The sequence below is a fragment of the Cyrtonyx montezumae genome, unplaced genomic scaffold (genome assembly GCF_038088225.1).
Source record: "Cyrtonyx montezumae isolate F1298 unplaced genomic scaffold, pur_monq_1.0 scaffold_2, whole genome shotgun sequence".
NCBI classification, from domain to species: Eukaryota; Metazoa; Chordata; class Aves; order Galliformes; family Odontophoridae; genus Cyrtonyx; species Cyrtonyx montezumae.
In genome coordinates this window covers 35,792,421-35,814,392 of record NW_027071936.1, presented here as the reverse complement: position 1 = coordinate 35,814,392, position 21,972 = coordinate 35,792,421, and the positions used below count along the sequence as shown (strand labels likewise).

Here is a 21,972-nt window from a genome sequence, read left to right as displayed (position 1 = left end):
AGGGCCGGGTGCACCTCTGCCTGCGGCGGTTTTCGGTTTGCTGCAGCTACTGCTGTTCAACGGCAGGAAAAGCAAAACGTGGGTGGAGCGCAGACAAACGGCAGCGAGGTCCCCACCCAGCCGACAGAAAGTCGGACCCAATTCATGCAAACGCTCCATTTCCGCCGAATCCAGCTGTCAGGCGGCGCCTCAGGTGGGAACACAGCCCAGCCCTGTAGGCGCGGCGCCGCGCCGCCACCAGGAGCACCCACAGGTGCCCAGGAGCCGCAGGGACAGGCACACGGCGCTGCAGCCTCCCCTCGGGCTCCGGGCTGCAATCAACGCCCCGGTAGCGCCCGGCTCTCAGCACGAGGTCCGCGCTGGAGGCGGCGCGGCTCCCGGAGGAGCGGCGGCCCCCACCGCCGCGGGGCCCCGCGCCGAGCCCCGCCCCGCCGCGAGGAGGAGCCGCCGCCGGCCGGGAGCGTGCGGCTCCGCTCGGCGCTGCGGGAGGAAGCGGCGCTCCCTCCTCCTTCGCCGCCGCCGCCGCGGCTCCCGCCAGCGGCCGCCCCCGCCGCCCGAGGAGCAATGGGCTCGGCGGCCGAGCTGCTGCCGCCGCCCGGGGACTGCGAGCGGGAGGCGGGGGCGGCGCCTGTCCGGCACCGGCGGAGCCCGGAGGAGCAGGTCGGTGCGTCGGGAAGGGAAGGGAAGGGAAGGGAAGGGCTGGGCTGTCCGGAGCGGAGGGAGCGCGGGGCGGAGTGCCGCTCGGTTACAGTGGTCGGTCTGCGAGGCGGCGTCTGCGTTGTGTAAGCCGTGAAAATCAGTTCTCTGAGTTCCCGCAGCCGTGCCCGCGGCTCCCTCGGCGCCCCGTGCCGGCTTTGCTCTCGGTTAACGCGCCGTCGGGAAGCCGGGCCGGGCCCTCGGTGCCGTCGTCTCTCCCGTCCCGCACGGAGCAGGGCCGGCCCGGGGCGCGCTGGGAGAAGTGGGCAATATCGCGGTTCGTGGTGGTTGGGGGCCCCGCGGCAGCGCGCTGCCGGATTTGGCGGAATTTGTTGTAACTAAGGGAGAAATGGATCGGTTCGTTACCCAGCTCGCCTCGCCTCTCCTGGGCGCTCGTGTTGGCTGCGTGCCGGCCGCGGGCTGTTCCCTTGGGGCGCGGGCGGAGCCGCGTGCGTTCCCCTCTGCAGCTGCGGAGCGGCTCTCCCCGGCTGCAGCGCGGGGCTGTGCGCTGCCCGTGCCTAACGCCGTCTGACGTCTGACACCTCGGAGGTGTATCTCTGCGTAATACTTCAGTGCACGGGGATCTTCTGTGAATCCTCTGAGAAAGGCAAAGCGAGAGAAACGAACCGCGGCTGAGAGCCGCGCAGGGGCGAGTGGAGCCGCCGGAGTACGTCCCGAGCTAATGTTCAGACCGTTTCATTTAATTTGTTAATTCTTTCCGTGGAAAATACACCTTAAAAAGAAAAAGGTATGACTGCACTGAACCAGAAAGCTGGGAACAGCTGAATGTGTGGCGGCATCCAGCACACCTGTGTGACCTCACAGCCAGAGTGTGGTGCTCCTGAAAGACACCAGGCTTAGAGGATGCCCCTGCTTAAGACTGTGCCTTCAAGCCCTCCACTTGGGAAATGGAGCAAGCAGGTCACATACCTAGCGTGGGAGCGGGCTGGCTGCAGCTCCTTGCAACACAGGGCAGTCAGGATGTAAATGGTAATATATACACCCTTTAGTATCTTTTTAAAAATAAGAACAGCCTTTGTGGAGGCTATTTATGAAGCACAGAACCCCGGAGGTTTGATACTGTGCTGAAAATGGTGACAGTAAGTAAGGTCAGCGAGGACCTACGTAATTAAGTTCATGAGAAGTACATTTCTGGAAGAACAGAAGGATGTGTTACTAAATGTAGTGTGTGGCCTGTGGAATTCATTATTGCAGTAGGCTATAAAATTACCTACTCTGATGATTAGATAGAGAAGTTGAGCAGGATGGTGATGTGATTAATGTTCTTGTAGGTTTGCTTGCAAAGATGAGGATGATTATCTGTATGGCATTCTTTGAAGCACTGAAGAACTGGGGCCATGGTGCCATGGTCTTGCACCTCTCCTCTATTATCACTGCGGGTGTAATCATCATATAAGCTTTACTGGGTTAAAGCACAAAATAAGAGTAAGCAGGTGAAATAAGTGCAAGTGTGTAGTAACAAAAGCTGAGGCAGAAGTCCTGTGTTACAGTGTGCAGTGCTGTCAGCCAGGAGGTGAGTGGGCCCTGCAGTGTCCATGGGAATGTCAAGAAGCTGTGGGAGATGCGGTGCATGGCCTCAACCTATTTTTGGGCACTGCAAGCAGTTGTGAAAGGGACTTCCAAAAAGCTGCCCACTGTGCAGGTAAAGCTCGAGAATTATGTTCTTAAGAGCAGGAGGAATGAGGGTATATTGCTTGTGTAGGCTGTAATGGCTTTACTCTCTCGTAATCAAAGCTTAAGGCAATGGCAGAATTCCAGGTTGCTTTGCTGAAGACAGGATTTCCACCTCAAGCTGGTTGAGGATAAACAGAATCCCAAGTGTTGTCAGACAGCTGAGCTAAAACCATCGCTCCCTCTTAGATGTATAAATGTGGAATTAATATGCAATACATGTGTACACAAGTAGATAGATGAGCTTAGACAGTCACCTTATTAACCTGAGTTTCTAACCTTCTTTGAATGTTTTACTGTTATTTTGAATAGTATTTTGTCTCTATAAATGAAGTATTTTGTAGATGGATTGAGATTTAGAGGGATTATTCAGCAGCCTTTCAGTACTTGAAGCTTATAAGTAGGAAGGGAAGCAACTTCTTGCATAGAACAGTAGTAATAGGGCAAGGGGGGATGGCTTTGAAGAGGGGAGATTTAGGTTAGGTGTTAGGAAGAAAATTTTTACCCAGAGGGCAGTGAGGTCGTGGCACAGCTGCTCAGAGAGGCTGTGGCTGCCCCATCCCTGGATGCACTCAGGACCAGGTTGGATGGGGCCTTGGGCAGCCTGCAGTGGTGGGAGGCAATCAGTCCAAAGCAGGAGATTGGAACTGGGTGGTCCAGATGGAGTCTTAGGAGGAAGTACTTTCCAATCTAAGCCATTCTGTGACTCCATTATAAATGGTTTTTGGTGTTTCCCATTGAGAATTATTTTGAAGGAGGTACAGATGTCTTAGCTGAAGGTTTTCAAATCCTGAATTTTTTGACTGTGTTTCCAACATACTGCATCGCTGGTGTTTCTCTAGCATGGAAATAATGAGCAGAGACAAAATTAAAGGATGCTTTCAACAGCTTCGTGGTCTCTCTCATGTAAATGTTTCGTTGTTCATGGGACTGTATAATTTTAGTCACAAGTCAGTAGGGGCCAAGAATGCCTGAAATAGGCTAGTGTGCACGGAAACTGTGATGCCTAAGACTAGAAACTTATTTCTGCTTTATTCTATGCTGAGTTAATCTAAAAATTGTAGGCTTCTCCTCCTTGTTCCTGGTAGGATTTGTTTCTGAACCGAAAAGAGCAATACCTTGCTGAGTGGCTTAATCCAATTTTTTTTTCTGGATCTACTAACTCCTTAACTTTACTGCAAAGGTTCATAACTGTAGTAATGCCTTATAATGACTATTCTGTGATTATGTTTTTTAGAAAATTAATAGGCTTGGGTTGGAAGGGACCTCAAAGATCATCACATTCCAACCCCATCACAGTGAGATTTCTGAGAGTTGACAATGTTTTAAGAAAAAATAAATAAAATCTTCAAACATAGCTGTGGCGCCTGCAAGAGATAGCATGGTATGCTCTGCTTTCATAGTATGAAGATTCTCCTTGCTTAAAGACAGAAGGACCTGGAGATAGAAGTGAACAGAAATTTCTTCTCCCTAAGAGGAAGGATTAACCGTTGCTGCTCTGCAGCATGTCAGAGGGTTAACGCCATGCTGAACATAACAGCAGGTTGTACCTTTATTCTGGCTCCAGCTGATAACTTCTAGTGAGGAAACATATCCCGTGGAAATCAAGTGCTGAGGTTGTAAGGAAAAGACTGATTGGAAATGACTTTTGATCTGTTCTCTGGGTAAGATTATAGCATGGCAGGGATGTAGGTACTGCAACAGCAGCACGTTCATTCCCTGTGTTTTAATATAGGCTTGGTTTTGGATTCCCATTTCCTTCAGTGCCAGGACCGAAATAATGGTTTATCAACCAAAGGCTGTGTTGCTCTTGGGGTTTTATCTGCTCTGCACATGCAGAAGTTCATTGCCTGGAAAAGCCTTTTCATCTCCCTCACATGCAGCTGCTCCTGGTGGATAGAAGTTTGTTGCAGCAACTGTTGATCCTAAACTTCAGTTGCCATGAAAGCTGAATAAAGCTAATACATTGCCATTGACTTTCTTACATCGTTGCTTGTTTCTATAGCAACATCTTGGTTCTGTTTTATAAACAGCGCTGTCTAAGTTCTTGTTGTGAAGTAAATGTGAACTCAGTCTTCATTTTGCAAGTTTTCATTGAGTCTTCATTTGAGAATTCCACTTTTATTGATAACTATTGTAAAGTAGTTTTGGCAGTAGTAAAGTGTTGGGAAGTCGGTTTATTCCATTCTTTTTGAGTTTGCTATTTACTCTCCAGAGAAAAACAACGAACTTAGTTTTTTCACTGCCTTTTCATCTGGAAGTGATGTATGACTTCCTTTCTCCTTTTCTAATCTATCAATCCTTTAATATTTCAATATCAGATTAAAGTTAGACTAGGGAAATGAACCTGGTACATGTTCTGCAGGCAGTTCAGTAAGTTTGTTTGCTTAGTAGTGTGCTGGCTGAGTATCAGGATCTCTTTACCACTTAGTTACAAGGTCAAATGCTAGGCTTTGGTTTCATGCTAACAAATAATGCCAATGAATACCATTCTCTTCCTGCTACAACAGAAGAGGAAGAAAATCAGATTTCCATTGAACCTGTTCGCCCCTCTTGAGCAAACTTAAAGTCTGTCTGTGGCTATACACTGGACCATCAGCTGTCTGAATATAAGGAAAATTGGGTATGTTGTGCCTCCCTGATGTCCGTTGTGTGCAGGCATGCGCAGTGGCTGTACCAAACAGAAGTTGGCCTCCTGTTCTAGAGGGGAAAGGAGCTTGTGGTTTCTTTTGGCACAGTTTCTGTCACCTGCTTGTTTTCTTCTCTTATTCTTTAGATCGAGCTCAAAGTGTTTTCAGTTTTATTTTGCATCCTCTGAAAGAGATGACTTTGTGAAGCTGTCTCCTGAGCATCAGTGTCTAGCTTTCAAAAATACTGGAGTGTGTTTTTCATTAAGCACCCGTGTTGCTGAAGTCAGGTCTTAATGGCTTTTTGACATTGAAGTACATGTGGGCTTCAGCTATCAGATACACCACCTGTTCCCTGGAGTAAAAATAACCATGAGTAAAGTAAAGTAGCAAGCATTTAAATACTGCAGAAGAAATTCCTTCTGTTAAAAAAAAAATTATGGGCATAGAATAATTTAGGTTGGAAAGGACCTCTAAGATCATCTAGTACAACCATCGACACTGTGATGTTATTCCCTGTGACCAGCACACGTAGGATGCTGTGCGTGCTGCATGTGGGCAGTTTCTCCATTGCCAGCAGGTGGAAGTGCCTCAGCTGCAGCCTGGCTGCATGCATAGATCTCCAGGCCCATCACAGCAGGGCAGTGTAAGGACATCTGGGTGCTGAACAAAGGCAACGCTGGTGCTGTCCTTCAGCGAGCTAGTGGTGCTGACTGCAGAGAAGGAGAAATGCTAGCTCTGTAATTCAACACTCGTGGATTAACAGCAGGAGAACTCTGCAGTCACATTGGCAATGTACATGTCCCTTTCAGATCTGTGTCCTCCACAGACTCATGAAGCCGTTCTGTACAGGCTGTAAATTATTGTCTGTGGTAGGGACTGAGCACTCACAGCAGTTTGAGGGGAAGAAGACCTAGAGCTGGATGCATTGCTCTTAGGTGGTTCAGGTAGGGATTGGCCTTAAACAGTTGTGAGAAGATCAGTGCTACCTTTGTCCTTCTCTCCAAAGGAGTATCATGTGAGGCTTTTCAAAGGTGGTATTTAGGAGGAGGGGTTTTATTCTATGGGGATCTCTAGTTTCTGTATGGCCAAAGCAGACTTGCCCTAAAGGAGGTAAGCTCGAAAAGCTGCTGCTGTCAGGGTGGTGTGAGCAGCCTCTACATGTCCCATGAGAAACGCAGGCTCTGCACAAACTGAGGTAGCTGTGGATTTGTGTGAATGTGATGAAGTCTTGCCAAAAGCATAGATAGTGGTCAGAATGCATATAATTTTGTGTGCTGCGGTGGTGACGGACAAAAATTGTGAAACCACAGCCAGATGTTGGTTGGATTCAGAGGGCTGAGCTGACTTCACATTTTCAGTTGTTTTAAATCTTGCCCAGAGAAGCATTGACTTACAGGGGAGGTTTTTCTCAGAAGGGATGTGGACGCACTTTAAGGGATGTGGGAACTTGTGCTCAGCACCTGCTCTTCAGAGAGTTTTACGTGGGGATAATCAAGTCCATTTGCTGGCATCTGCCTCAGGGAGAAGTGTGGCAGTTCTCCTTACAGCATCTAACCTGGAGCTACGTGGCTTTAGGGGCTGGGTGCTTTTGGTCACAACATTTTTCAGAGTTTGGATCCTCAAGTTCTGACTTTCTGCCAACAGACCGTGGGAGGCGGTCAGCAACAGCTTGGCAGATGGAAATGCCTCCTTTTGAATAGCGAGGGGAAACTTGGACACCAAACATCTGAATAGACAACTGAAAATGGAGCACTCGGAGATCTCCAGTGGGTTTGCGTGGGACGCAGCCCACGTGCATGCTGCGGGGAGCATGATAAGGCATAGGCACTTCCCCTTTGGTTCCCCATGAGAACTCTTGTGTTTAGCTGTAAATAATTTCAAGTCAAAAATAGAAACCAAGCACCACATGTTTAAAAAGGAGAATATGTATTATGCTATTAATTTGAACATACTAAAAGAATATAAATGAAGAAGAAACAGGCAGTGAGGTCATATACAGTGGCAGTGCATTTGTATAAAGAATTTCACTAATGTTAATTTGCTTAAGAGGGAGGATGGTCTCACTACATGTAAAATAAAACCACATTTCTATGTTTTCCTGTTGTGGCAGTGTCTTTGTAGCTGCAGGCTGATTCTGTACAAAAAAAAAATAGTCCAATGGAAGTTAAGAGTCAGCTGGGAACTGCGTGCCTGCTGAAAGCAGCCAACTTCTGAAAATGCTTTTGGAAAAGTGCTTTTGGAAGGAAAGGAGGAGTTGCTCAGTTCTGAGGGTGCGCTGAGGGGTGCTGGCACGCCTGCATGGCTCTGTGTGGTTTTATTACCTCACTGAAAGTTAATTAAAAAACATCGAGCTGCAATGTTAAAGCTTATTTAATACCAGTTATCCATCTGGAGTATCGTAGAGTTACTGGTGCTTGCCCTGCTGGTTCTGTTTTAGTTCCACCTCTGAAGAAACCTGCTTTGTCCAGTGTGTGAAATGATGATGCAGAAGGGGAGAAAATAGTCCGGTCTGTGACTTACGGGCCATCATGTTTCTAGTTGCACTTGTTTTGGCAGAGTTGCCTGGAGCAAGACATATTTAGCCTGAATCAACTGCAATAGACTTGGAAGTTTTGCAAATTCCTGTTGTCCTTATGAAAGTTTTGTAAGCTGTCTAAAGTGTTTGGAAAATTGGCTTCACGCTAATTTTGTAACTAAGCGTGTGCTTTTCATTCTCCTTTCCTAGAAGCAAGCTTGGCGTAATGGCTGTAGGAATCCATGACTCCACCCTTGCCTGAGAAGGAGAGTGTGAGCTGACATTTTCTGAAAAAATAGAAAATAAAACCCCAAAACACTGAAGCGACGCTGCCCCTGTCCCCTGCTCTAACAGGCTCTACGCACATTGTTGCTGGTGGCTTATCCAAGCAGAATGACAAGGCCAGGGAAGTCCCAATAATGTTGTAGCAGAAGTGAGAGATGCTGTCAGCATGAATACGTGTGATCCTTGGTACAGCAGCTGGGCCATGTGACAGGGAGCCAGCGTAAGTGTGCCCACTGGTGTCCCTACCGTGCCAAGGCTTCCGGCACGTTGAAGAGTGCCATTCATAACCCTGAGGCATAGTCAGTTTGTTATTGCCTCATTTTTTCCCTCTGGTTGCACTGGCTGCTAATTTGAAGCCTGAACTACTTCACAAGCAAATGTCGTGGGTCTGCAGCTCAGCAGTGGTCCCACTGAGAGCTGTTCTCTGTTCCCTCTGCCGTCCCGTAGATTTGTGTTCCCTATGGCATCTGAATGCAGGAAGCAAATGTACTTTTCCTTCCCAGCACATCCTTTCTGTTTTCCCTAATTGTTGCAATCAATATACCACTTAGGCTGATCATTTCATGTTTCTGCTCCATCTCCTCACAGTCTTCGAGGAAAGAGGAATGAGAATTCCCATAAAAACACTTGGATCTCAGGGCAGCAGGCATCCTGCCATCCGGAGTCTGCTTTGTAAGCCTGGGCTTGCCTCTACTTTTCTTGTAAAAGCTGATCTTGAGACACTGGAATTAAAGAGAAATTAATAGTTACTTGAATTATGAGTACAGTTAAAAACAAAATGCTGAAAGCTGGAGTTTTCATAGCCACACAGAAGGGGAGGAAAATGACCTGTGCTTGAAAAGCAGGTTGAAAAGAGAGGAGGTGGGTGGCTGTCAGCACAGTGTAAAACACTGGAGTTCTCAGAGGTTAGACTCTTCTGTAGAACCACACAGAAATTGAATACAATATTCATTACGATTTAGGCTTCCTGTACTCTTCCCATTCTGGGATTCAGTGCTGAAACTTAAACCTAAATCTTTATGAATATGGAAATAAAAAATTGCCCAAGCACACAAAGCTGAGGGATTGTATGCTGATTTTTTTTGTTTGTTTGAGGCTTTTTATTTTTCAGTATCAGCTGTGATGGTTTGCCCAACCTTTGTTTAAGCAGAGGGTTATATATTGTGCCTTTAGGTTTGGCTTAGAACAGAATAATAACTTCTTTTTGTCTTCAGTGGGCAGCTTTCTGCAGGAATGGGTCTTCATGTGTTACTTGCTGTCTATCAAGAGAGCCCAGCGCTGCTGTGGGATAGGGTTTCTGTTTCTTGCTGAATCTGCCACGTAACCGGGACACAGAGTGGCTTTCATCCTCAAAGACATAATTGAAGTTGCATGTTTGCTTTGAATCCAGGAATTGACTAATTGCACATGAGGTTTACAGACAATTTGTTGGACTTATTGATCAGCTGACTGAAATATTGATGAGTAGCTGCTGTTTGTGTTTTCATTGCTGCCTAATGGAAGGATTAGCAAACCCACGTTCGTCTTGAGAATGTGCTCAACTTGTCATACCCCTACATTATGCAGTAAGGTTTTGTGCAATGGATCTCTGGATGTTGGGGAACTAGAGATGGCACTTCAAGCTCTAATCTGGTTAAAATGTACATGTTGAATCAATATCTTTGGAGCCTGGTTTTTTTTGCAGTGATATTTAACCATATCTTCATCTAAAATATTCTTCTGCCTTGGTATGAATTAACCCCGTGGCTTTTCTTTTTGGAAACCCTGCAGAACTTGCTTCCCGTCTGCTCTTTGTCTTTGTACACCACTTTGTGTCCCTATTCCCTTGCTTGCCTTGAATTGTTTTCTGTGCCAACATCTGGATGGATGTTTGCTCTCTTCCATGCCTAATTCCAAGTCCTTCTGTCAGAGATGTTGGTAGCCTTGCAGTTGTGCTGCAGTGCAAAATACTTAATAGTTTGTGCTGGTTCTGAATTGTTCCTGTGGTTCTGAAGATGTTCAGAAAATAATTTATAACACACCCACTTCTGGCTGAAATGATGGACCTCTGATGGGATTTCACTTGCCCTGTCATCCACGCTGAGCTGAAGGGTGCAGTGTATGGCCTGTGGAAGAGCTGTATGCCCTAGAGTGGTATCTGAAAAGGAGACAGGATGGCACACTTTCGTTGTGTTACTTTAGGTGTTCTAAGCATGGGCCAGTGAGTCTCATTCTTAACGTTGTGCCTACCTCACAAGCTGTATCACGTTTTCAGTTTTTTGATAGAAGGAGTAGCTTTCTTGCATGTATATCTCATTTTTATAGATTGAAGTGTAATCATGCAAGACTTGTTCACGTGGATCATAGTAGTAAGAACTGATAGCACAATATATTTCTTATTTTTGTGTTCTATCTGCAGGTCCAGCAAGAACAAAGAAACCACGCCGCAGAACCTATAATAGACGATTATAAAAAGATGGGGACTCTCTTTGGTGGACTGAACAAAAGTCTTATCAGAATAGGCTTCACAAGGATGTACTTTGGAGAACGGATAGTAGAACCTGTAATAGTTATATTCTTCTGGGTTATGCTCTGGTTTGTTGGCTTGCAAGCTCTTGGACTGGTTGCTATTCTGTGCCTTGTCATTATTTATGTACAACAGTAAGATTTTATAGATGCCCCTTTTTGGATTCTTTATTTTAACACTGTCAATCCACTGTCTCAGTGGATGTGTATGTTTAAGCAAATGGGTGGCATATTGAAAGCTGGAATGCTTCAAACTGTTTTCTAAGGAACTTTCAAAATTTGGTGTGAGAGGGACTAAAATTAGGAATTTTAAGCAAAGTCAGTAGTCCTATTATGTCTTGACAGGACACATACCAAAAAAAAAAAACAATCCCACAAAATAAGATACTTATAACTGTGTCCAAAGTAATGTACCCTTTTCTATGCTCTTGGGGCCTTAGTCCCCAGATTGGCTTTTTATTTCTCCTATCCTCCCCCTTCCTGCAATGTTCTTGCTTTGCACAGTGAAAATTTCCTGTCTGGTTTGAAAGGACACTTGATGTGAGTGTCCTGTTTCATTGTTGGGGGACTGTGTGCCGTTTGTTCTCTGAATCTGCATAGTTTCCTAGTGTATTTCCAAAAAACTAGATGTACATGGGGGTGGTTTGCTAGGAAACCTTACATGATAAATGCTCTGAAGTGGAGACGGCTTCGTCACGTAAAAGCATCTTTGCCTAGTACAGTTCATAGCAAGCTTTCCTCCAGGAAGTAAGGAATCCAGAAAACTGCTTGTATAATATTACTGGTGACTTCACACACGACTTCAGCTGTTGTTTAGGACTAGGGAAGAGTCACAGTCCCACATGGACTAATGTAGCCCTGCCTTGGTTTTGGAAATGTACTTAGCTCCTGCTGCTCTATTGTTTTTCCTTGTTCTTGCCCACATCGCCCCTCCTGAAGATAAATATTTGGCTAACTCATGGACTTTGTAAGCAGTTATAACTGCAGTCATGGGAATTTGCCATTCCAGACAGTGCTGCTAGAATACTGTCTGCTTCCTCTGGGGTCTTGTGTGAAGTGTCTGAACAACCAGAGAGATAATAGACAGGAGCAGTTAACACCTTCCTCATCTGCTACACTGTAGACCAAAGATGAACTAGAGGATTTGCATACATAAGCAAATCAGTCTTGTTTCTTCCTGCAAGACAAGAATGCAGTGAAATCCAAGTGGTCATCTTGCTTAGTAGCTTTAATTGACTTATTTCCAAAATAGGCACCAAAATGCCTATCTACAGATGGGTGTCATGGGCAATGTAAACTTGGGAACAGGATTGAAGAATAAGTGCAAGATTCTCTCTGGCTCCCTAGGAGCCACACCAAGGATGTACTGAATATTTCAGAGTTGGATGTGCTCATTTAAAGGAAAATAGTAAAATGAGTTGAAATCTTTTCTAAATACAAGTCTTTACAGATTTGACTTAATCTCTGGCAGAATTAAATTCTACATTTACTTAAAGATGTAATACAAAATGTAAAGGTTTCAAAAAACTACTTAATCTTTTGCAGTGATTTTCTTAACGTTTTTATATTAGCAGCAATCAACAATAGATACCTTGTAGTTGAAAATGCTGAGTCTTATCCAAAGGCCTTTGAAGTGTAGTCCCTTTGTGTCTTCTATGTCACAACTGGATTTGTAGAGCAGATTGTATGCCAACGACATGGATTATGTTGCTTGCTGGGCTGTATTGCTGCAGCCCTTGACCTACAGTCCTTACAGACTGTTCTATTAGAGAGCTGATAGCTCTTTAGTGCAGTGAACACAAGGCTTAGCTCAGGCACCTCTAACCTGTGGGCCACACGCATACTGTGGCCCCCCCTCTGCCACCACACCAGAACAGCCTCTATTTTTTTAATGAATAGTTCTCTTGTGAGGAACCCCTGTCCTAATGCTCAGATGCCCTTGGCTGCGGGTGGATCCGGGAGGCCCTGGTGAACCAGTAGGACTGCATGGGTGTGGGATGGAGGCCCAGGGTGTGTTTGAATGGCAGCCTGTGTTGACTGGCACCTGGTTAAATAGTCACCCTGGTGGCAGGAAAGTGTTTGGCAACAGGAGGTGTTCCTACATACAAGGCTTTGTTGCTCAGAGCTGGAACTCCAAAAGCAAACAGCAAGCACATGCTGGTGGGGCGAAACTCTTTACTCAAGTGCCTATGGTAAACTTTGTCTTTTGTTTTGATCCCTTGGAAAGCAGAACACCTGTTTATACTGTTGCATGCTTATATAGCTATGCTGGTAGGTTTGTGTGTATTCTCCTCTCTAAGGGCTGTATTACAAAAGCATCCTGTCATTAAAAAAAAAAAAAATCCTTCCTTTGTTCCCACAATCAAATTATTGTTCAGAGAAACTCATCCTGTTCCTTTTGTCTTGCGGAGAAAAGTGTCAGGGTGATATCCTCATTGCAGTAGTACTTGTGTGAAGACTGTATTGTGACAACATGTAGTATTTTCTTGACGTGGTGATTTTGGTCTACATGTAAGGAACTGGGAACAATGAACCAAACAAACTAAGGAAGATGTTTATATGCATGTAGCTTTTTATTATGTGAATAACTGACTGTTCCATTCATGAAGTTATTTCAGTTTTTTTCTTTTGATGTTTATGTCTATATACTTGTGATGTATGGATAAGTAGCTTTTGGACTGAGATTGTGTATGATGAATGCTTGATATTGTTTCTTTAAAGAATGACTACTTCTTGTCCTTCACAGATGCTTTAAAATATTTTAAAACCCGAAAGAATATCTCTCTTAATAGAGTTGACTGAAAGCAAGGGGGGGAAAACAGTCCTGTGTGGAAAATGCCCCCTCACTTTCACACTTCTTGTTTCATACATTCCATTGTATATAAGAATTTGAATAGTTGTTCATTTGTTTTGGGGTTTTGGGTTTTTTTTTATGATTGCTAAATAATCACCGTGCTGTTTGCAGGAAAGGTAGGAGGAAGTAAGGAATGAAGGACTGAGATATAATCAGATTCAGAGAGTGAAAAATGGAGCACAGTGAAATAATGCTTAAATGCAGGCATGTCCAACCCATAGCCGGCATACGGCCGGGCCCAGCCCGTCCTGTGGCTGCCCCTCCCCCACCGTCGTGGTGGTGGCTCTGCCCATCGCTCAGCAACAGCCAAACATTGCCGTGTGATCGGCACTGTCCGAGCTGAAACCAGGCAGGGGGAGGGTGCACTGCAGTGCCGACTCAAGTGATGGCAAATAAGTTTATGTATTGTGATACATTGGCAAAACAAAGTCCTGTGAACAGTGAAAAATATGTGGCCGTGCTTTCTGTTGGCATAAAGAAATCTGAGGTGTAGAGTTGCAATCAGATACTCAACTAAAAAACCTGATCATGTCTCTTTACCAGACTTATGTAAATTTGAGAAGAGTGCCCCTCACTTCACAGTCACGTCTTATTCATGTCATCACTCTTGGCAGTACGGATGTTTGTCAACAACTTTTCATGAATGAAGCACGAGAAGAGGAAAATTTCATCAAAAGTCTCTGACAAACACCCTGAGAGCTCACCAAGCATTGCAGCCACTGCCATCAAGCCAGCCTGACATGTTAGCTTCACAAAAACAGCATCAAATATCCCCCTCACTTTATGATTTTGTTGCCCTCTTTTTTGTGTTTTAATAAAAAAGTATTTTAAAGGTTAGTTACAAATATTAACTGTCTTAGGTATTTTACATGTGGCCCAAGACAGCTCACCTTCATTCAGCATGGCCCAGGCAAGCCAGAAGGTTGTATGTATGTATTAAAAGTGTTAAAATAAATTGAACTGTGAATTTGTGCCAAGAAGAGGGGGAAATAGGTAAACAGTCCTTGCATTGTGTTCTTCCTTCCATCCAAATTTAGTTCTAAGGCATCAGGAGCACCAGGCGTTCCCAGTATATTTCTAGTTATAAAGTAGAAGGTTAATTTAGTTCAAGGGGGAAAAAAAGAGAGTTTTGTTTTTGTCTATATAGTTAAAATGGATAATGTTGTTTATAGATATATATATGATTATTAGAACTGAAAGCACTTCGATGCATTTGTGTGTAGGACTGTATGAAGGAAAGATGTCCCCCCAGTCTGCAGTGAGCAACCTGATGTAATTCCTGTTGGTCAGTGTGACCTATCAAAAGCTTTTACATAACCTCTGTTTGTTGCAAGATGGACTCGTTGGTACTGCTCTGCACCTGCCTGATGCCTGAACGAACTACTGTGTACAGAGAAGACTACACAACTGAGAGTGTTGGAGATCCCTCTTTGCACTGAAAAATCATTGCATTGAAACTGTCTGTTTTAAAAAGCAAAAATCATATTTCTTAACAGCTCTGTATTAAGTGAATCCTGTGGAAAGCACTTTGTTATTCTTTGTAATAAAAAGTATTGTTGTCAGTGAGAGCTGAATTCTCTGTGGTGCTTTGTTCAGGGCTCGCTCTTCTCAAACTTCATGGTATGCCCAGTTGAAACGGGACAGCATTCAAATTCCCTCTCAAATCAGCTATTGGAGAAACAACTGCAGTATCAGAGCTGAACAAACCATATCACATCTTAGTGGCTGAGTGTCTAGCAAGTTGCACTGAACTGGGGCAGGGAGGGGAAACACCTGTTAACAATGACAATGTTGTTCTGGTAAAGTAGTTATCCCTTCACTGCATATCTCTGTTGTGCACCCAGAGCAGCCTCTGGAGGAACCAGATGTGGTCAGCGGTGTGAAAAACAGTGACAGTTGCTGTGCCACAAGACAGTTTGGGAGTTTTCATTTATCTTTTAAGTATTTGTTGAACATAGGTCAAAACACTGCCAAACAAATTCACTTCTGTTTGTTTTTTCCCTGCAGCTCAGAAGGATGCTCGTTCTGTCAGATCCATTGGGTGCATGTGTTTGTGTTGCTCAAGACACACAATGATTTCAGTACTGTGGGTTTTCTAAAAGGAACAAAGTGGTGGTTGTGCATAAACTAAGGAAAACTCAATGCTTGAATAAATTCAGGCCTTCAGATTTTGATTTCTGAAGTGTCTGGGTCAGCCCTTTTACTGGGTGTCTGCAAGCTGAAGAACACCTGTTGCTGGCTCTAGCTACTGAATTTGCTGTCTGCCTGCATTCTGTAGAAGTGGCAGAAAGGGGATTTCAGTATTCTGTTTGATTCTTTTCATCCTGGGCCTTAGTCTAGTTTTTAGGGGCTTATTTCTTATCCTTTCCACCTTTCCAGAACCAACACTTTCATCCTCTTTTTACATTTCTTACCTCACTCTGCAGTAGGGCTGTTCATAGGAACAGCTGTGTGCCAAGGCTTTGGTTTTTTTCCAGTCACTCAATGTCAGTCGTTTTATTTTCAGTTGGACATGCTGTTTGTTTTATGGGGCACCTGCTTAATGCCAGAGGGGAGGAAATTGGAGAAAAGATTTTTAAAAATATGCATGTGTCTGGTGGTCTTTTTTTTCTTATTTTCTTTTTTAACCTGTGCTTACCTGTTGTATGGGAACTGCTGAATCACAGCTTGAACCACTGATTGGTCACCTGAGGTGAGCACCGAGTCAGCCATGGAGGCACAGGTGAAGGTGATATACCTGTGTGATTGGAAGGGGTGGAGCCTGGCTCCACCTCTCCCAAACCCCATTTAAGGGCTGACCATCACCAGGGAAGGATCTCTTCTTGGAGATCCCTCCTATGTGGAGTCCCCTGCGAGCCTTGTCATCTTGAAGGTGAGCCACCTTCTCTTTTGTATTATTTGTATCCCATCTATATAGAACTACCCAATATATACTATCATCTATGCTATTTTGTTGTGAAGTACCGTCCTTGGGAGTTATTTACCCCACACCTCTCTTTTCAGATATGATGATTACTATCATCTGATACTCAAAACAGAACTGCTAAAGTGTATGGTGTCTAGGTTTTATGTGCATTAAATGTAAATTAATTAAGCCAGATAGTTTCTTAGCTTGTCCTGGCGCATCACCTTGCATCTGGAATGAACACTGCTTAGGGCGACTGTTCCTTCTTTTGGAATCTGTTCATGTCTGTCTTGGCATATTTTGTATGTACAATTTGCTGTCTATTGCATTTTAAAGCCTTGCAGAGGAAAAGGGCTCACCTTGTCCTCATTTGGATGAGGGTTTAACGCATGTGAGGAAGGAGCTAAATTAGTCACTGGCAAACTATTGGGAGCTTCTTTGTGGAAGGAAAAGCTGTGGATAATGAAGGTACAAGAGACATGGGTTTGCATGTTGCCCAGAATAGATGGTGGAAATAAACCATTTTTCTGTCTTAATTCACTAATTACCAACTTTCTAATGTGATATCAAGGCTACATCCCAGGTACAATGAGACTGTTGATAAAGAAAAATCTTCGGCAGCCAAAATCCTGTTCCATAAAGTGACAGACATTGAGAAGTCTCTCCTTGACTTGAATGAGATTTGAGTCCTTGAGTGCTTTGGCTGATAAATGACTTATTTCAAAAATTGAACTTAGTTATCCTTTTGAATCATTCATTCATATTCTTTCTCAAAGCTGTATTGAAAGCCATTCCTCCCACACTAGCTGTTAGCAGTGGGGTGAAGCCAGGCAGTATGAGTAGAATGGAGGTCACGGGAAGAGACTGAGATGTCTTTAATGCTACCTGGTCAGTGTCACAAAGCCTCAGAGCAGGTCTGCAGAACTTCCTTTGCTGTCACTTTCTGTATTTATGTACCCCGTCAGAGTGCATCTGACAGCAAGAGCTGACATCAGCCAGGTACCTTATTTCCTCCAGCATTTCAGTCTAGCTCTGCCTGTCTCCAGACAGCTGAGCACCAGGTAAGTGTCCTGTGCTTCTTGTTGGAGTGAAAATATATTCCGGTATTTGGTGTTCATGTCCTCGACCTAATAAGATTAGGAAAAACACAATGATGTGGTTTTTCTGACAGACCAAATATTTCTGTGCCATTAGGCTTAATTCAGTAAGTCTCTCTGTGAATCTTACCGTTGCAGAGGAAAAAGACAAGCAGTCTTGAGGCTATTGCCTGTTTCTGATGCTCTGTCAGATAAGAGAACCAAATGCATGCGTTTGACTATTTTTTTCATCTCAATTCATAGTTTCTACATTCCATCTGTTGAAGTATTTGGCTGAGCTCTGTCAGCAATGGAAAAAGCCATTATTAACACGTTCTTATCCCAAGGTCCTTGACAAGTAAATACAAGTTAATGCTAACAACCTCATTTTTTAGGTTTCCTTCAGAGTCTCTATTTTCTGAGTGTATGTTCTGACCATTAGCATGCAACCTTTGGACCTACCTTTCTTTTGTACAACGTTTTAGGAAGCATCCATTCCATGTTATGCAGATGCTTCAGTAGAGACAGGGCCGTTCTGTCATTGCTAAGCCCTGCCTTCCTTGTTATCTGGGCTTTACCAGCTGTGGGGGATTTCTGTGCTTAGAGGTGGGTAGGTCTTACAGTACAGCGAAGGCTTTAGACTAATAGCACGTATTTCTGCAGTGGTGGTTACTCTTCAGTTTGCCAGGAGACTAAGCCGTGGTCATGTTTTGCAAGAAGCTCCAGCAAATAAGATAAAGACACTGCGAGGAGAACTTCTAGATCTTCCTGGGTAACTGCTCCATCATTAATGCTCTGTTCTTCACTTGTTACTAAAAAAAAAGGGCATTTTAAATCATTCACTTAAATTTCAAAATTTGTACCACAGATCTTTTTTGATGCCACTCTTCTCCCACCTTTTCTGAAAACACCTTTAATTTTCCCCCTTCAAATCCCAGTGCAACACAGGCGGTAGAGGAAAAAACTTGTGGCTGCTCCCAAGTAGAAGGCAGTCACTACCTCTACAGTGGAAACAGACTTTCTCCTTTCTCAGTGCTTCTGATGTGTCCTGGGGAAAAACAGAAACCATTTAACTCAGAACCGTCTCTGCTTCTGCATCATTACATATGTTGACTCTTGACTTCTTTTGATTCACAATATTTAGAAGTGAGTTTCTGGTTAAGGAATCCTCTGCCAAGTGCGTAGGCACATGGATTAAAATACAACAGACTAAACTTAAAAAACAAACTAAGCATAAACTTCTCCATTCTCCTTCCAATTTTTTTCATAAGGAATAGTTTCTCACTCAAATAAGAAGCATTTTACTATGATTGTGTAAAAGGAAAACACAAGGAGTCCTCAAATTAACACTCTCACCTCCCATGGCATCCTGGGGTTTCCATATGCCTCACATGTGCTTGAAGAGCTGTGCTAGGGCTCAGTTTCAGCAGCTAGCACATGATGCCAGCTAAATGTGTGTGGGTGTCTTTTGTGTGTCTCGGGACCAACTGGCTTCCATGCTGAAATCATTTTCTTTAGAGGAGAAGAAATGGAGCTTGCTGTACCAAAGTTGGAGGCAGGCAGTGCCATTATGACTGTAAAAAGCACTGAAGCGCTCCAGTGAAAAACTGAACAGTTAATAGTGCCATACATTATGATTATTATCTTTGTTCATGTCTTCTTGCTTCAATGATTTTATTAATGGCAAGAATTTGCAAAACAATTCTAGCATTGCATTTCACAGATGTAGAATATCTGTTACCTTCCTGTCTGGAGAGGAGCTGTCAGAAGCATTAAAAAAAAAAAAAAGTATATATCTTGAATATGTTGTCTTCTTATTCTGCTAGAAGTAATGCACAGATGAGTAGAAGTTGTTGTATTATTTAGGAGATTGGTGCTGTAATAGCCAGTTTGAAATCTCTTCACAAAGGATTTTTAAGAGATGCTGCATGCGCTATCTTAATTTATGTGGGCTCTTATTTCTTCACACATAGGTCCTTCATCTTACCTGACCAGGAAGCAGATTTCTCCTTCCTTGAGCCATGCATGGTCTTTCCCTATTGGTCTCCAGCCCAGCTGTGAGCATGGTGCTGTGCACTTCTTTCTTTATCAGTCGAATAGAGCTGTTCTCGGGAAGTGTTACTGCAAATATAGAGCAAAACTCAAGTGAAGACGAATTAATTATTGAATGTCATATAGGATCACGGGATGGGTTAGTTATCACTGTTCAGTCAGTGACATCAGAAACCCAGTAGATGCAGCTCATATAAGTGTGCTCTTTGTCAGCTGAGAACAAACTCAGCTGTAGCTGGCTGAGGATGGAAACCACTACTACATTCTGGAGGCCTGAAAGCCACCCACTGTATAACAACATTCAGCTTTCATTTGGTTTGTGTCTGTAAGTGGTGTTGTATACAGACCCTCAGAAGATCTCCAGCTTTTCTCAGCAATGTACAGCCTGTATTTGTGAGCAAATCTGCTAATTTGTCCTGACACATAGAGAAGTCATTTACAGCATGAAAATGTACCTCGGCACCAAGCCAGTCAATACTTTCTCCCCCAGATGAAGAACTTCAGAGCTTTTTAGAATACTTTAGAACTCTTGATATATCAAAGCATGTTCCAGCTTGGCCTCAATAAAAACCATCTCTGTACCTCAGAGGGGTTCCCTGCTTGTTTGTGGTGAGCGCAGAGCAGGAAACAAGCTCTGCAGTAGCATGAGCTTGTGCTGGATGCTGAGTGCTAGAAAAGGCATTTAAATTATGTATGTGCCCCAGGGCTTGCTTTTGAGCTTATCTTCAGCAAGCTTAGCTTCTTCGAGCCTGATGCTATCATAATGAGGCTTTGATACTTTCATATGTGTCCTCTCCTTTCAGGAAAAAAAAAAAAGTATATATATAGCTCTAAAGCTTTTCCTGAGTTTGGATTTTTGGAAGCTTAGCACATTTGTATCTATTGCTTGAGTTTCCTATTTTGCCTTTTGAACTGTGAAATTGTTGAAATAATTGCCTGAAGCCCAGACTTCTCAGTGCTAGCAGGAAACTGCTGTGCTTCTTTAAATTCTTCTAGAATTGCTTACTTGAGATTTCTCATGCATGTTCTCTATGCATTATTGCCATAACAGGAAACTAACTCGCTACACTCAATAAAATGTGGCAGGAATTTATTTCTTAGAGCCATATATTTTTGATAACTGATTTCATAGCCAGGAGAAATAATCTAGCCTACCTGTAATTCAGTATTGATACAATTTGGGAAGACAAAGGTAATAAGTCAAACTGAGACAAGGGAAACAAAGAAAATCTACAGGACCAAAAGAATGTTTATAGGAAAACCTCTTACAGTAGGTTTTGTACCCCTATCTGGTTTGTATTTGCAGTAGTGATGATAGCGTAAGCATTAGGCATACAATACACTTGCAGGAGCAATAGGAAGGAGTATCAGAAGGTTATGCCACGAGCACACTGGAGTTAAAGCCTGGGTTATGAAAAAGGGAGGGGGGATTAATTTCATAGTGTGATGTGCAAGAGCACATAGTTAAGAAGACATGCCAAGAGCTCATCTGTTGAAAGTGACAAAGGACAGCCAAAGTTTGAGCTGACAATATGATACATAGGAGCCAGGAATAAGGTACAGACGTCAGAAAATACAACCCCAGGATACTTTTGCCAAATATTTTTACTATAAACACAGCTTATTGTAACAGCTTATTGTGCTGATTTTTTTAGTCCTATTTTAAATGTAAAAATAACAGACTTGATCTGGTACAGAAAAGAGTTTGTGGAAATGAAAATTTTATGGAAGCTGGCTTGTTTCTCAAGGGCAATTAGGTAAAAACTGTCTGACAGCAGCTCTAGTCTGGAAATTAGTAAATGAGTTCATTTATTCAAGTGAGATTCTGACACAGTACCATCAGGGACAACAAACACTGTATACAGCTTTAGAATAAAGCTTGTTTCCACAAGAGATGTTATGGGATGTTTGCCTGCAGGATGGGAGAAAGGTTTCATCCTGTTTCCTGGTACAGCTACAATGAAAAGCTGAGCTGAGCTTAACATGTGCTCTGCCAGAGAGATCAGTGCTTGGTGGTACATGAAGTGGTCCTCAAAGATTGTGGTTTTGCTCCTTTCCCCTGTCCTGGATGCCATAACTTTGTAGTACTGTGTATCATGCAAGGAGCTTATCTAACTTCATCTCTGCTCTGACTTTGGTTCATTTTACTGAAAGATATATTTTCAAGATAATACTGTTTATAATTTGCTTAATGCCGTTCTGTTTCCAAATATCTGATTTTTCTGGCTCAGAGGAAGGAAAAGAATGAGCAGTATTATTTCCTACTGAACTACCAAACCAATATGACCTATGTTAGCATCATTAGAGTGGAATAAAGAAAGGAGTTAAACAATTAGGCTCTTAAGTCAAGCTATTGCTAAATTCTGCTTGCTTGCTTCTGTTTTGCTCAATAAACTGTATATTGTAGCAATGTGCCCCCAGCATCCTAGGTTGGCCATTCAATTACTTGTGACCATAAAAGCTGATAATCTCATGGTCAATGATGCAAGCAGCACTTCCCTTTTCAGCTAACAGAAATTGCTCAACAATTACAGCACCATCCTCCCCTTCCACGTGCAGTTCAGCAGCCCACAGATGCCTCGGCAGAAGCAGCTTTTCACAAAAGCCATGGCATGAGGGAATAGTTTTCAGCTCCAGTTACCAGTTCACATCTAATCTATGTCACTGGGAAAATCACAACTCTTATCACCTCAGGGCTTACTGTAGACTTCTGCAATTGGACTTTGCAATTGCAAAACACGGTTCCTAGTCAGTAAATGTGT

The 21,972-nt window shown here is 43.5% G+C and overlaps 1 protein-coding gene across 1 annotated transcript; it reads left to right on the top strand.

The window, feature by feature from the left end:
* Positions 1–492: 492 nt before the first annotated feature.
* Positions 493–10,684, top strand: FAM241A (family with sequence similarity 241 member A). The gene is made up of 2 exons (XM_065736112.1): positions 493–660; positions 10,217–10,684. Exons 1-2 carry the CDS (start codon positions 565–567, stop codon positions 10,460–10,462), a joined length of 342 nt encoding a protein of 113 aa, XP_065592184.1. The 5' UTR covers positions 493–564; the 3' UTR covers positions 10,463–10,684.
* Positions 10,685–21,972: the final 11,288 nt, after the last annotated feature.